The sequence below is a fragment of the Balaenoptera acutorostrata genome, chromosome 2 (assembly GCF_949987535.1).
Source record: "Balaenoptera acutorostrata chromosome 2, mBalAcu1.1, whole genome shotgun sequence".
NCBI classification, from domain to species: domain Eukaryota; kingdom Metazoa; phylum Chordata; class Mammalia; order Artiodactyla; family Balaenopteridae; genus Balaenoptera; species Balaenoptera acutorostrata.
In genome coordinates this window covers 132,295,021-132,310,010 of record NC_080065.1, presented here as the reverse complement: position 1 = coordinate 132,310,010, position 14,990 = coordinate 132,295,021, and the positions used below count along the sequence as shown (strand labels likewise).

The window sequence follows — 14,990 nt, the reverse complement described above, 5'->3', positions numbered from 1 at the left end:
ATATTAGTAATGGTAACAGCAGTTAATACATATTGTATGTCAAGCACTAGTGTGAGATTACACGTGTGATCTCATTGTTCCTCCTACCTACGCTGTGAGTGAGGAACTATCATCACCATTTTACAGACTGAGCAACTGAGGGTCCGGGAGACAAAAATCATTTGCCCAGTTTTGATGACCACCTAATCAAAATTACAGGGAGACTAGTTTGCTGCTGCCCTCTGTGGATAAGTCCCGTCACTCATTTGGGTCCTTTCTGTTACACGAGAGGTGATCTAATCCCACCCCCTCATTTTCCAGATAGGGTAACTGAGCCCTAGGGAGGGGAAGAAATTCACCCAGGTTCGCATAGTTGGCAAGAGGGAGAAGAAGGATTCCAAACTCAAGTCACGGCACTCCACATGCTTACATTAGACCCTCATTTCTGGGCCCCTGTGGTGCCTCTAGCCTCCCCGTTCACATGGAGCTTTTCTCCTTTGCCAGTGGGGACCTGCAGCTCTCCGGGAGCGCCCACTGCACCTTCAGCACTGCCCAGAAGGCCATCGGAAAGGACAACTTCACAGCCATTCCCGAGGGCACCAATGGTGTGGAGGAGCGGATGTCTGTCATCTGGGACAAGGCCGTGGTAAGGATCAAGGTCACAGGAGGGCATCTAGGGCCAGATCAGAGCCTCCTTCCCCTGCTCCTCTTTGCCCTGTGATGGGGGTGCTGGGGGTGCAGATGAGGCCTCATACCTGCCCAGGTGTCTCTGGAGCCAGGTGGCTCAGGTGGTCCCTTCTGGAGTGATGAATCCTGGGGCCTGAGGTTCTGAGGAGGCCTCCTCTAGACTGTTAAGGACTAGGAACCAGAAACACAGATCATTTATCTGATGGTATGAATGATCTGTGCTTAAAATAATAGTGAATTAAAAATTCTTTTTGTTCGGAGGGTTTTATTATCTCTTTTGAAAGGGTTGGATATAACCCTCTGAAATGATAAGCAAGGGGTCTGTGACGAAGACTCAAGTCATTTGCTCACCAAGGAGTGGTGTGTGGCCATCCAGGCTGTACAGGTGATTGATTGTCTGTCAAAGTCTCCTGGCAAAGTGACCTGGTTTTATTTTCCTTGTTTAACATCACAGAAGCTGGAAAAAAAAAAAAAAGTCATGCAAATGAAGTCACTTCCTAAGATTTGAGTAAAATTAATACATGACTCATTATTAAGTTGATCACTTCCCTCTGCTTTATTTTTAAAACCCTAAAGACACTCATTTCAGAGCCAAGTAGAATACATATCTACACAGTGTAATCCAAGTTTCCCTTTTCTTGGCTCACAGGAAGCTCAAAACTAGATTTTAAACTACATTCTTCTTTCCTTACCCAAGTTGTTTAGTGAAGGAGGAAAGTATAAATATTTTTGTCTCTTCTCTTACAAACTTAGATTTTTTTTTGTCTTTTTTTACATTGTTATCTATTTATGAATGTGTGTATGTATTTATCTTGGCACTATCTGGAACTGTTAAAAAATAATATATATTTTAAAATTACCAACATGATACATGCTCAATAAAGAACATTTGGAAACTACAGAAAAGTACACACATGAAAGAAAACAAAACTCACTTATAATCCCACAACCCAGGGATAACCGTTGTTATCATTTGGGTGAGGTTCTTCCATATTTATCCTGTGCCCATGCAAATACAAACATATTATCTAAGATTTGGGCTCATAATTACATTTGTTTTTACTGTGAACTGTCTATAATCCTTTTTGGAGTTAGAAGGGATAAATAAGTAAGTAAATGTACGTACATGTCCAGAAAAAAATGCATACTTCCAGAGCAGTCACTTCCATCTTCTTTTTCTTTCTTTTATTTTTTTTTTCTTTTTTTTGAGAAGGATAAGTGTTAGCTCTTCTCTAAATGTTTGATAGAATTAAACTGTGAAGACATCTGGTCCTGGACTTTTGTTTGTTGGAAGATTTTTGATTACAGTTTCAATTTCATTACTTGTGATTGGTCTGTTCATATTTTCTATTTCTTCCTGGCTCAGTATTGGAAGGTTATACCCTTCTAAGAATTTGTCCATTTCTTCCAGGTTGTCCAATTTATTGGCATAGAGTTGCTTGTACTAGTCTCTTAGGATGCTTTGTATTTCTGCGGTGTCCATTGTAACTTCTCCTTTTTCATTTCTAATTTTATTGATTTGAATGCTCTCCCTCTTTTTTTTTGATGAGTCTGGCTAAAGGTTTATCAACTATGTTTATCTTCTCAAAGAACCAGCTTTTAGTTTTATCGATCTTTGCTATTGTTTTCCTTGTTTCTATTTCATTTATTTCTGCTCTGATCTTTATGATTTCTTTCCTTCTGCTAACTTTGGGAATTGTTTGTTCTTCTTTCTCTAATTGCTTTAGGTGTAAGGTTAGATTGTTTATTTGCGATTTTTCTTATTTCCTGAGGTAGGATTGTATTGCTATAAACTTCTCTCTGAGAACTGCTTTTGCTGCATCCCATAGGTTTTGGATCATTGTGTTTTCGTTGTCATTTGTCTGTAGGTATTTTTTGATTTCCTCTTTGATTTCTTCAGTGATCTCTTGGTTATTTAGTAAGGTATTGTTTAGCCTCCATGTGTTTGTGTTTTTTACGTTTTTTTCCCGTAATTCATTTCTAATCCCATAGCGTTGTGGTCAGAAAAGATGCTTGACATGATTTCAATTTTCTTAAATTTACTGAGGCTTGATTTGTGACCCAAGATGTGATCTATCGTGGAGAATGTTCCGCGTGCACTTGATAAGAAAGTGTATTCTGCTGTTTTCAGATGGAATGTCCTATAAATATCAATTAAATCTATCTGGTCTGTTGTGTCATTTAAAGCTTGTGTTTCCTTATTAAGTTTTCTGTCTGGATGATCTGTCCATTGATGTAAGTGAGGTGTTAAAATCCCCCACTATTATTGTGTCACTGTTGATTTCCTCTTTTATAGCTGTTAGCAGTTGCCTTATGTATTGAGGTGATCCTATGTTGGGTGCATATATATTTATAATTGTTATATGTTCTTCTTGGATTGATCCCTTGATCATTATGTAGTGTCCTTCCTCGTCTCTTGTAACATTCTTTATTTTAAAGTCTATTTTATCTGATATGAGTATTGCTACTCCAGCTTTCTTTTGATTTCCATTTGCATGGAAAATCTTTTTCCATCTCCTCACTTTCAGTCTGTATGTGTCCCTAGGTCTGAAGTGGGTCTCTTGTAGACAGCATATATATGGGTCTTGCTTTTGTATCCATTCAGCGAGCCTGTGTCTTTTGGTTGGAGCATTTAATCCATTCACATTTAAGGTAATTATCAATATGTATATTCCTATTACCATTTTCTTCATTGTTTTGTTTTTGTAGGTCCTTTTCTTCTCTTGTGTTTCCCACTTAGAGAAGTTCCTATAGCATTTGTTGTAGAGCTGGTTTGGTGGTGCTGAATTCTCTTAGCTCTTGCTTGTCTGTAAAACTTTTGATTTCTCCATTGAATCTGAATGAGATCCTTGACGGTTAGAGTAATCTTGGTTGTAGGTTTTCCCCTTTCATCACTTTAAATATATTGTGCTTCTGGCTTGTAGAGTTTCTTCTGAGAAATCAGCTGTTAACCTTATGGGAGTTTCCTTGTATGTTCCCTTGTATTTGTCGTTTTCCCCTTGTTGCTTTTAATAATTTTTCTTTGTCTTTAATTTTTGTCAGTTTGATTACTATGTGGCGTGGCATGTTTCTCCTTGGGTTTATCCTGCCTGGGACTCTCTGTGCTTCCTGGACTTGGGTGGCTCTTTCCTTTCCCATGTTAGGGAAGTTTTCGACCATAATCTCTTCAAATATTTTCTCAGGTCCTTTCTCTCTCTCTTCTCCTTCTGGGACCCCTATAATGTGAGTGTTTGTGCATTTAATGTTTCCCAGAGGTCTCTCAGGCTGTCTTCATTTCTTTTCATTCTTTTTTCTTTCTTCTGTTCTGCGGCAGTGAATTCACCATTCTGTCTTCCAGGTCACTTCTCCGTTCTTCTGCCTCAGTTATTCTGCTATTGATTCCTTCTAGTGTAGTTTTCATTTCAGTTAGTGTATTGTTCATCTCTGTTTGTTTGTTCTTTAATTCTTCTAGATCTTTGTTAAACATTTCTTGCGTCTTCTTGATCTTTGCCTCCATTGTTTTTCTGAGGTCCTGGATCGTCTTCACTATCATTATTCTGAATTCTTTTTCTGGAAGGTTGCCTATCTCCACTTCATTTAGTTGTTTTTCTGGGGTTTTATCTTGTTCCTTCATCTGGTCCATAGTCCTCTGCCTTTTCATTCTGTCTGTCTTTCTGTGAATGTGGTTTTTGTTCCACAGGCTGCAGGATTGTAGTTCTTCTTCGTCACTTCCATCCTAAGCCATGCATTTAACCATTTTCCTTGGGTGATGGTGACAGCCCCGCTGATTCTGTAGCTTGCTGGGTTGACTTCTGTGCTCACCACCTCAGAGGTCCCTCTTTGTATATGTGGGCCTTTGTGGTCCCCCTGCTCTGAGCTCAGAAGCCCTAGATGCACCATTTTGTGTGTGTATGTTTCAACAGGCCACGGGGAAGATGGATGAAAACCAGTTCGTGGCTGTGACAAGCACAAATGCTGCCAAGATCTTCAACCTGTATCCCCGCAAGGGAAGAATATCTGTGGGCTCTGACAGCGACCTGGTGATCTGGGATCCGGATGCTGTCAAGATCGTCTCTGCCAAGAACCACCAGTCGGTAAGACCTGAGCAGGTGGGAGTGGAGCAAAGTGGGGAATGTGGGCAGGGAACGTGGTTGTGAGAGACGTGTGTTTGTGGTGAACCAGGATAGTCAGGCAGGGACGTGTTGCAATAGCACACCATCCCCAATTCCCAGGGACTTAAAACCTCAACAGTTTCTTTCTCACTCCTGCTTTCCAAAATGGGCCAGCAGAGGAGAGAGGCTCTGCCCATCACAGTCACTCAGGGTTGGGGGCTGGTAGAGGTACCAACTCTACACGTGCTATGATTGCTGAGGCCGGGGACCAGGACGTGGCTCTGAAAGCTTTTCCAAGATATCACTTCCTCTCACCCTGCACTGGCCAGAGCCAGGCCGGAGGCCATACTTTACTCCAGGAGGTCAGGAAGTACAAGGATACCTTGTGCCTAGAAGGAGAAAGAACGGGAAAAAAATTGGTGAACAGCTCTGATGACTTCCTCATGAGGAGTTCCATGTGAAAGATGATAGTTAAAGCCCGGTACCTAACAGAAACGGTTTTAAAAATACAGTGCTTGTTAGTAAAAAGAGTATTTTTCAAGCACTTATGTTTCGGGCACTGTGCTTTTAATTTGTTGAATCTTTGTAACAGTCTTCTTCAGGTAGGCACTATTATTAAGGAAGTGGAGATGCAGAGAGATTAAATAATTTATGCAGCAAGTAAATGGTGAAGCTAGGATTCAAACCCAGATAACTTGACTCCAAACTGATATCCTTAACCACTTTTCAATAATGCCTTGCACTTATTGAATAAATGAAGGAGGTAGGGAAGAAGCCCATTTTGGGTGGTAGTGGCCTTTGCTTCAACATTGTGTCATATTACCTTGTTTAATTTCGAGCTAGTGGGGATTTAAGGGTCATGTAACCCATCTACCCAGTACAAGATGGCAAATACACCATCTCTGGTAGTTATCCACCTTCTCTTCGAACACTGCCAGTGACAAAAATTTTCTTCCACATGAGGACCTTACTTAAGATTGGATGCTTCTCTTCGCTAGGAAGCCCACTCTTAGCAAGCATCTGTCTCCCGAGGCCTCCACCCACTAAAGGCTTGCCGATGCTTTGTAAGCTGTTCCTGGCTTACCTGGTGAATCAGTTCCTAGTGATGCTGAAGGCAGGATCCCAAGCACAGGAGAACTGCGTTCCTCGTTCTGTCCTTACTGCACCCATAACCAAGGCTTTGTCCCTCGCCCCTGTCTCTAGGCTGCAGAGTACAACATCTTTGAAGGGATGGAGCTGCGTGGGGCTCCTCTGGTGGTCATCTGCCAGGGCAAGATCATGCTGGAAGATGGCAACCTGCACGTGACCCAGGGGGCTGGCCGCTTCATTCCCTGCAGCCCCTTCTCGGACTATGTCTACAAGCGCATTAAAGCCCGGAGGAAGGTGAGAAGCAGGCAAAGCCCAGAGGTGGGGAGGGGATGGGCTCTGTGTCCCCTTCAGCACAGGGAAAGGAACCATGAGATGGGGAGGGGTCTGTGTGGTCTAGATCCTCCCAAAGAAATTCACAGCCACGATCTCTTCCCGAAGGACCATTGCACAGATTTAATGGACTATAAAAGGGGGTTTCAAAAACTTTCTTGGCTAAAGAAAGCTTTTTTGCAAACGATTTCCCCCCATTTTTAGAGTGCATTTCCTTAAAGTAATTAAACCTTTTAATAATTCAAAATCAAGTCTGTATCTATTTTTTGTTAATAACTTACTCTTCAAGGCTTGCAAAGAGAACCAGCAGACCACACCCACCCCTCCTTGTTCCATCCCACATCTGTCTGGTGCTGCTCCATTGGGGCAAATGTTTATAACTCTTTTAGCCAGTTCTGTGGTTCATATAAAATCGTATTTATGTCCCTGATTCCACAGATAAATAGGTAGATGCATACACAGCCATATGGGTACATGTTTATGTACATGTCTACCTAACTCCCTACATGTTACAGACAGAGTAGCTCTAGCTGATGGAGGGGTGAGGCCCAGAACTCTGTCTTTTCAGCTCCCTCTCCTATCCCCACACTCATCTCCAGGTCGCCTTCCTGTAGGGAAACCTTAGGGCTCCTCACAACAGGGTTTGACCAGCTCTGGCATTGTGGGATTTGAGCCGTGGTACTGACCTCGTCTGTTAGACAGGATAAAGTCATCTGTGCACATGGGATGGGGAAGATGGTGGGGAGAGGAGGAGGAAGGGGGCTCCCTTTGTAAGTCACTGGGGGCCAGGCCAGAGGAAACAGAACCATGCGACCTCTGTGCCTGGACCCACCCCAGGGGTTTCCAACTTCCCTGCAGAGTACGTTGCCTGGGAAACAGGCTCCGAAGGGGAGATTTTCACGCAGGAGGTTTCCTGGGTGTTGCTTTCAGGGTCACCCCTTGTGCAAAATGAAGGAAGCAGAACAGCGCAGAGGGAGAAGTCAGGCTGGGATGCAGCTGTAACCAAGGCCTCAGCTGGACCTCAGCTGGGCTGGTCCTTGAAAGGGGTCTGGGCCTTATATTCACTCCCTCCGCACCGCCCCCCCCCACCCCAACCTACAAACCAGTATGGGATGTGGGCTTCCCCGGAGCAGAGGGTGGGGCTTTCGGCCTAGCGGTTCTCTTCATCTGAGGGCAGTTCTTGGGTGGGACGCCAGTGACCCCTTCCTATTGCCAACACCCGCACCAGCAGGGAGAATGAGCCTTCAGTCGTGGTGGCATTGGGGCGGGGGCTTGGGGACAGGAAATGGGTGCCCACTGCAGTACCTCTTAGAGAATCACAGAATCACAGAAATATGTAAGTGCCCCGCCCGACTCCCAGACCCCAGTAAGTGGTCGTCGAGCCTCTGGGTGGATGTTTGCAACACAGGGGGCCTTCCCATCTCATGAGGCAGCTGCCCACCCCTGCCTGTGAGGACCAACTTCTTTTTTTTGTCTGTTTTTGTTTTCAAATTTAATGTTTTATTGGAAGGGGAACAGATAATCCAATCAGTTATAAAATCAAAAACAGAGGATTCTAGAATTATGATGGAGACATAAACATAAATTGAAATAAATTATTCAGAATTCTGAGAAACCTTTTTTGTGCAAATAGCCCCAGCATGATCTTGGTTGTCCAATTACTGAGCTGATATTTGGGGAGTTCCATGTAGTTTCGGAGGTAGGGTTACCGAGGCAGTTGTTGAGTAGAAGCCAGAGAGAATCCATATCCTCCAGAGCCCAATGGGTGGCAGCAGCTATATCCATGGCCTCCATAGGAGAACGAACTTCGTTCTTCTGGGCTCAAGTCTACCTCCCTGCAGCCGACCAAGCTCAGTTCTGCTCCAGGCACCTGCATAGAATGAGTTAAACCCATCTGAGCGTTCCCAAAGTCATCTGTCCTTCGGTCTAAATATCCCTGCGGCCTTCCGCTATTCATTCATGACAGTGCTCTAAAGCCCTTCACCCTTCTGCTCTCTTTATGAGTGATATTTTAAAGGTAGCTAGTATGGAGTAAAATTCCACACTCCAGTTTTGGCCTAATAGAGAAGAGAATGAAACTCAAACATCCTAGGTATGAGCTTTGTATTTCCATGAATGTGACTTAGCCTCTGAACCCCAAGAGATGTTAATGAAATACAGTTATTGGTCCAGGTTTGGGGGGAGTACAGATATAGTCATCATCTCACCTGAATCATTAACATCTGCAAATTTGGTGAGCTTTGCCTGTGCGCCTGCACCTGAGTCACTGACAGAGGAGAGGGAAGACTCTGTGGCCGGCTTCCTTGGAGTCTTACAACGAGCTGTCCTGTGATGTCAGCTGTCGGCGTGTCCTCATTGCCTCACCTCTGGGCAACGATAAGAAATAGGCAGAGGTTGTGCGCCGGCCATTCTGCTGCCTTGGGTGGTCTTGCAGTGTTTGCATAATAGACTGTGAGCACCTTTGGGGGAGGCGCCCTGTTTCATGGGACCGTGAGCTCTGGTTCCACCACGCCTGGCCTCTGCTGATGTTGTTGGTGGGTTCCACGGTCCCAGGGCAAGTGCCGTGGGACCACAGCCAGAGGCGGGGGGGTCAGACCCACTGAATGAGGACAGTCATTTCAGGGCCGCCGCTTTTGATCTGTGCTGAGGAGCGTGAGGATGGAGCTCCCATGCGGTCCTTGCCAGCACTTATGACCTTATCTCAAACTGCTACCCTTCCCACCCGCTCTGCTCCGGCCGCATGGGTGGTTCTTCTGTTTGATGACATTCCCACTGTCAGTTTCCTCTGCTGAGAACACTGCCATCCATGCCTCCCCCAGCCTCCTCCCTCTCTCCCTCCCTCCACCCTGGCCCCACCAACAAGCTCCTTTGGTCCTTAAGATAGAAGCTCATCTATTTAGAGAGGCCTTCACCCGCCACCTCCATGGTCACTCTATCACAACACCCCACATTATTTATTTTATACTGCTTCTCCTTTCCTTAAAATAACCTTTTAATTTTTTTCCAGTTTTATCGAGATATAATTGACTTGTGCAGCACACACATAAGTTTGAGGTGTACAGCATAATGGTTTGACTTGCACACACCATGGAATGATGACCATAATAAGTTTAGTGGACACGATCATCTCATATAGATACAAAATTAAAGAAATAGAAAAAAGATTTTTTTCCTTGTGATGAAAACTCTTAGGATTTGATTTATAGCGTACAGCAGGGTTAAATATCTTTATCATGTGCATTGCATCCCTAGTAAAAATAGCATGATTATTACTTTCTGGCTCTCAGTACACGCACTTAATTCACTGCCTCCTCTGTGCTGCCTAGAACACACCCTTAACTGTTGAGGGAATAAACTTTGGTGCCCGCTTTCTCTGCTGCAGATGGCGGACCTGCACGCAGTGCCCAGGGGCATGTATGACGGGCCGGTGTTCGACCTGACCACCACGCCCAAGGGGGGCACCCCCGCCGGCTCCACCCGGGGCTCTCCCACGCGGCCCAACCCGCCTGTGAGGAACCTCCATCAGTCCGGATTTAGCCTGTCAGGTGAGTCGGAGAAGCTGATGGTGAAGGTAGTGAAACGGGGAGGACGGAAGGGGGAGGGGAAGCTTAGCGCTGCGAGGTTAGCGGTGATGCCGGGAACTAACCCAGATTGCCTTCTAGGGAGACGGTCACTGGGCCGCAGGCTGGGAGGTTTGCTGAACCAAAGAGAAGTCCTGGTAGGAAAGGAAGCCAAGGCCCAGCCAGGTTAAAGATCAGGTTTAAGTGATGGCCAAGTCTGCTTAGAGATCACACCTGGCGGGGCCGGGGGTGGGGCGGGGCCGGGATGGTTTCCTTATGAATTGAGCGTGATTTTCTGCGTTAGACAGAGAGCCCTGCAGTATGCTTTGTTTCCTTTGTTTGCCCAGGTTACTAGATAGCTCAGATTATTTTTACGCTCAAATTGCAGTAGCTTCTTCTAATCTAGGATTTTAATTCTATTCTCCCCTTCCTTGTCATGATAATAATGCTAGCAATTAACTGAACATTTACCATGGCTTAGCTGTATCATGAATCTTTAAGAACTATGATATTCATAGAAAACATTCAATGGCTCAATAACCAGTAGTCTTAAAATGGGGAAAAATAAGTGTAGACTTGCATCACTATGTTGAAAATTTTAAAGTGAGGGAAATGAGATGACAATAAAGGAGAGACATGTAAAGGGACAGTGTGTGGGGAAGGGAGAGGAGGAAGAAGTGGGAGAAACAGGAAGATAGGGAGGAAAAGATATAACGGGGCCATAGGGGAGGAAGACAAAGGAAAAGTGCTAAAAGTTAAGGTGATGTTGTCAGAAATCACATATGCTAGTTGCCAGAAATTTTTCAGTGTTTTTGCCATTTTTCATTGCTCCCTGGCCACCGTCACCGGTAAAGTTTTTTTGGCTCCTTTCTGAAAGGACATGAGTGCATATCATATCAGTGTTTCCTTTTAGCTGCGGCCCCAGGCCAGACTATCACCACTGCAAGTTGTGAGACACTGGGCAAGTTGCCTAACCTCCCACAGCATCAGTCACCTCCTCTGTAAAATGAGGTAATAACAGTACCTGCCTCAAGGATAGTGGTGAGGACTGAATGAAATGATCTGACGAGTATTTCAAATGTTGCTTGTCACAATGAATGTGAGCAGCTATTTTTCATGTCATTCCCGTTGTTCTTTTTATTATCATTGTTATGATGCCGAGGGTCCGACGAAATCCAGTAAGACCCTGGCTTTTCCTGGCAAAGGCTTGTTTTCAGGATGGTGGGTATGAAAAGCCTGGAATAGCTGTGACAGACTGGAATGGAAGTTTCTTGGGAGATGAGGAAGGCATTTAATATCTTACACTCTTCAAATTAATCCGTTTTCTCTCTTGTCCACACCCCCCTGTCTCTCTCCCTTTTTAATCCCTGGGAACTTATTGCCACCTGCAGGCACCCAAGTGGATGAGGGGGTCCGCTCGGCCAGCAAGCGCATCGTGGCGCCCCCTGGAGGCCGTTCTAACATCACCTCCCTGAGTTAAGCGACCCCTCCCCTAAAGAGAGGGGCAGAAGCAAGAAGCGATTCTTTTGAAGCCAAAATGGTACACCGATATTTAAGAAGGAAAGTGAATCCAAACAGTTTCGATCTAAAGAATCAATAAGCCTCAAGCCTTATGTTTCTCCAATGTTAACGCTCGCTTGCCTAGCTTTACGAATATTGCTTTGTTTTCTGTTTATGCATAGCCTTGATTTGTTGGACGCCCCTACCCCCCATTTACATGCATGCAATCAGACAGGCCACTAAGGTACAAGCATCCGCTATATAGTGTTGAGCGCGTGTGTAGTGCTGCATCTTACGACAAGGGGACATACAAAGCTGGGACGTCAGGAAAATGAACGAAAGGGTCGCCGGTTATTTGGGTTGAGTGGGTGGTGGGAGCCCAGAGTAAGGCAGAGGGCTCAGAGGGACTGGGGTTGGGTGTGTACGGGGGAGGCGGGTGGGTGAGCATAAGGGGTCTTGTGTATTGTGTTGATGAAGTACATTGATTTCCACGGAAGATGGCCCCTCGGGGCAGCTGTCACGCCATCACGGTCCCCTGGGGTCTGCGGAGAAGGCAGGCAGTCTTCGGGTTCCGGACTTTGCCACATCCCCTCCTAGTAGATTTTATCCCTTGGAACATTTTATTAAAACACCAAAACACCAAAACCCAACCATTGCTTCCACCTGCTTGGTTGTGCCAGTGTTTGGTCGGGCCTCTTTCTCACTGTTGCTTTCAAATTCTTCTCTTTCCTGGGTTGGGAAGGAAGAGGGGAGAGAGGAAAGGACCTCTCTCTTCCTCTTGCCCTCCCTGCCTCTTTGGTGCTCTTAAAAGGCAGCAGCTGGGAGCGCGGCACAGGCCCTGGGGGGAGGGCAGCCACGCTTAAATAGCGCCTCTCTCTAAACACGCGTTGGAGCTCACCTCTCCCCGCTCTTTGCAAACCGAGGCAAGCAGGGGGCTTCTCGAGTTAGGACTGGAGCTGAGATGGGCTTCTCTTGCCAGGGGTGAGTGATTCTCTTGATCTCCTAAGATCCAGGCACATCCATGATTGAATATGATTTTTTTGTCGTTATTGTTGAAAATCTGTTTGCTTACATGTTCCCTAGCTTTTATTACTAATAGGGAATCTCAGCTCCTATGGGAGGCCAGCAGGGATGTGGGAAAGCCAGTCTGGAACAGAAGGAGCACGTTCTATGGCCGTGGTTCTCTTTGTCGAGTCTGAACCATCGCTTTCCCCTTCCGTTAGCATATCCTTTAGGGGAACTTTTTGTTTTACCACCAGAATCTCCCAGTGAGTGGAAGTGACATGACACGTAAAGGAAATTAGCAGAAAGCATTGGCATCCACCTTGTTTGTCAGACATGAATGTCCAATTCCCTATCATGCCACTTCTGCAAATTCAGCTTTGGAGCAAGTTCTGTGAGCCCAATGAGAATCTGTAGAACCAAGAGGCCCATATGCAGGAAAAATAGATTCAACCTGGGATCAGACTTCGATGCTCAGGGGATCCAGCTGGTAGATCCCGCAGGTCTGTGTACTAAGTACTTTCAAGAAAAGAGCAGACCTCGAGCACCTTTCAGGTGCTTAGGAGAAGCCATTATCTCTGCAGGTTTTTAATAAGACCAGAGAAAAGGGGACACTTGGCTAAAAAGGAATTTGGAAATAGCCAAGGAAGAGGATTTCCCTAGCAAGCTACTTTCTGTTCTCATCATGAAAAAGATGATTTCCCTTCATAAAAGGAGTCTTGCTGTTTTTAAGGCTTTTTTCATGGTGCCTTTATTTTAAGGGAAACTTAAGCGAAGGGGAGGATGTAGCTCTTGATTTATAACTCAAAGATTTGGGGGCCTGTGGTACAGCAGAACTCACAATGACAGTTTTGCAAGCAGAGGAGCAAGTCAGATCTGAAGCATCTGTATATACGCCTCATTGGCTGGGCTGGGCTTTAGGATACGTTGCAGTACCAGCTATAACCACCAGATGGAGGAAAAGACACGTATATGACTCTAGTCCGAGCATCCACTTGTGTGCCCTCTGCTGCTCTTACCCGGCCTGAGTCCAACTCATCCTCCCCATGACCTCTCTGTGCTTTGAAAAATAAATCTTTCATGGCCAAGTTGGTTGCACTTGGGACTTCTGAATGAAACATTCAACCAGAACTTTATATTCTACACAAGTTTCCTATGCTGTAGGAACAACCCCTATATATGCCTTCACGATGGGCAACAACAGTATCTGAGGAAGTCTCCCTGTCTTCATGTACTATTAGTAACTTTCCAAGCATAGAAAGTTCTGAGGATTCCAAGAAAACTCCCACCATATTCTTGACTTTGATTTCTGATGCCTTGTTACTTAAGTTAAAATTTATATTCAAATGTGCCCTGTTCTATGAGACCCGTTAAAGAGCCCTGTCCTAAGGGTTTAGGAAGAGAACCTGGAGGTGAGTCACAGCCCTCTCAGAATTCCCTGGCATCTCATCCGCGTGTGGGAGGCCATGCTGGGTCTTCCGTCTCCCCCAAGCTTTCCTTTGCTGTCTCATCTCTTGGCCTGGCCCCTCTCCAAGGGGGGGATGGCAGTCACCTGGGCTTCTCGCTGGGCCGGCCACCATCTTGGGTAGTTGAGAAGGTTTTAGTAGAACTGTTAAATCAGCTGCCCCACTAGAGATATTTCCTCTAAGTTTTCTAAAGATGGCGGTGTTGTAGTTATCCCGAGAACGGGTTTCTTCAAAGTCCAGTCATCCTATGGCCTTATTCTTCATGACTCCACGCAGAGTCATGCTCTGCTCCACAGGCCTCAATCCCAAGCCTGCACTTGGGCTCCCCCTGAGAAATCTTCCCAGCAGCTTCCTGCCACAGCTTCCCAGGCCTTCTCCCCTGGAAAACTCCAGCTCGAGTCCCAGTGTACACATGGGCTGTCCTGAGCAGCCAGCATCCCTTGTAAGTTCCCTCTTTGGAAATGGTGTGTGGGTGTGTTCAGTTGTGTCTGGTGACTATGGACAGACAGTAAATCTCCCTGTGATCTGTGGTAGCTGTGAGGCAGCTCTGGAACGCAAAGAGCTGTTTGCTTTGAACCGTGAAGAAAACTGTGTTTTGAGTTTAGCTGAGATTAAGAAAAAAAAGTTCATCAAGTGACTGTTAATGTAAACCTGGTTATTAAAATAACTATAAAATCGCAGCTGTCGTTGTGTAGCCTTCTTCTGTGTGTGTCATGCCGGTCGACCTAAAGTGTGACAACTGCATCATAGAACTGACAGGGTTAGTAAGAGAGCACATCTGATGTAAACCCTGAGAAAATTTGGGAGTTTCTCTCTTTTCAGTTGAGCTTGAGGTTTTGTTTTGGCCACAGAGTTAGATGACCATTATTAAAACTTTGGGGAATAACTAATTTTTTTTAATGTTCATCAAATTTAGCATTAATGTACAAGGCCATTTGGGATAAATCTAGTTGAGTACAGAACAGATCCTGAAAAGTTTTGTTTGTTTTGGGTTTTTTGCTTGTTTGTTTAGGTCATCCCCTTAAAGCATTTTCTGCTTCTTTCTAAAAGCTTGGACTTGGAGAAAATTCAAACAAAGCATGTTTCAAAGTATATTCTTTAGCAGACTGTTCCCAAGGTGTCTAATGAGTGTGGGGAAAGGATTGTTTACTATAATAATCTGAGAGATTTAAAGTACATATCATCAAGTTAAAGTCTCTGAGAAATTTTATGTCTTTGAAAATTTGTCCACCTTCTATATCATCTTTTACGCTCTGCGAAACCTGTTATACTAAACCCTTTTGGGG

The 14,990-nt window shown here is 45.1% G+C and overlaps 1 protein-coding gene across 2 annotated transcripts in view; it reads left to right on the top strand.

Annotated features, from left to right (window-relative positions):
• Window positions 1–14,384, top strand: part of DPYSL3 (dihydropyrimidinase like 3) — a 113,568-nt gene extending 99,184 nt beyond the window's left edge. For both annotated transcript variants that reach the window (XM_007194190.2, XM_057540258.1), the window contains exons 10-14: window positions 484–625; window positions 4,569–4,739; window positions 5,961–6,140; window positions 9,559–9,721; window positions 11,128–14,384. In XM_007194190.2, coding sequence (XP_007194252.1) covers window positions 484–625; window positions 4,569–4,739; window positions 5,961–6,140; window positions 9,559–9,721; window positions 11,128–11,216 — 745 coding nt within the window. In that variant the 3' untranslated portion in view covers window positions 11,217–14,384. The remainder of the gene's footprint in view (window positions 1–483; window positions 626–4,568; window positions 4,740–5,960; window positions 6,141–9,558; window positions 9,722–11,127) is intronic.
• Window positions 14,385–14,990: the final 606 nt, after the last annotated feature.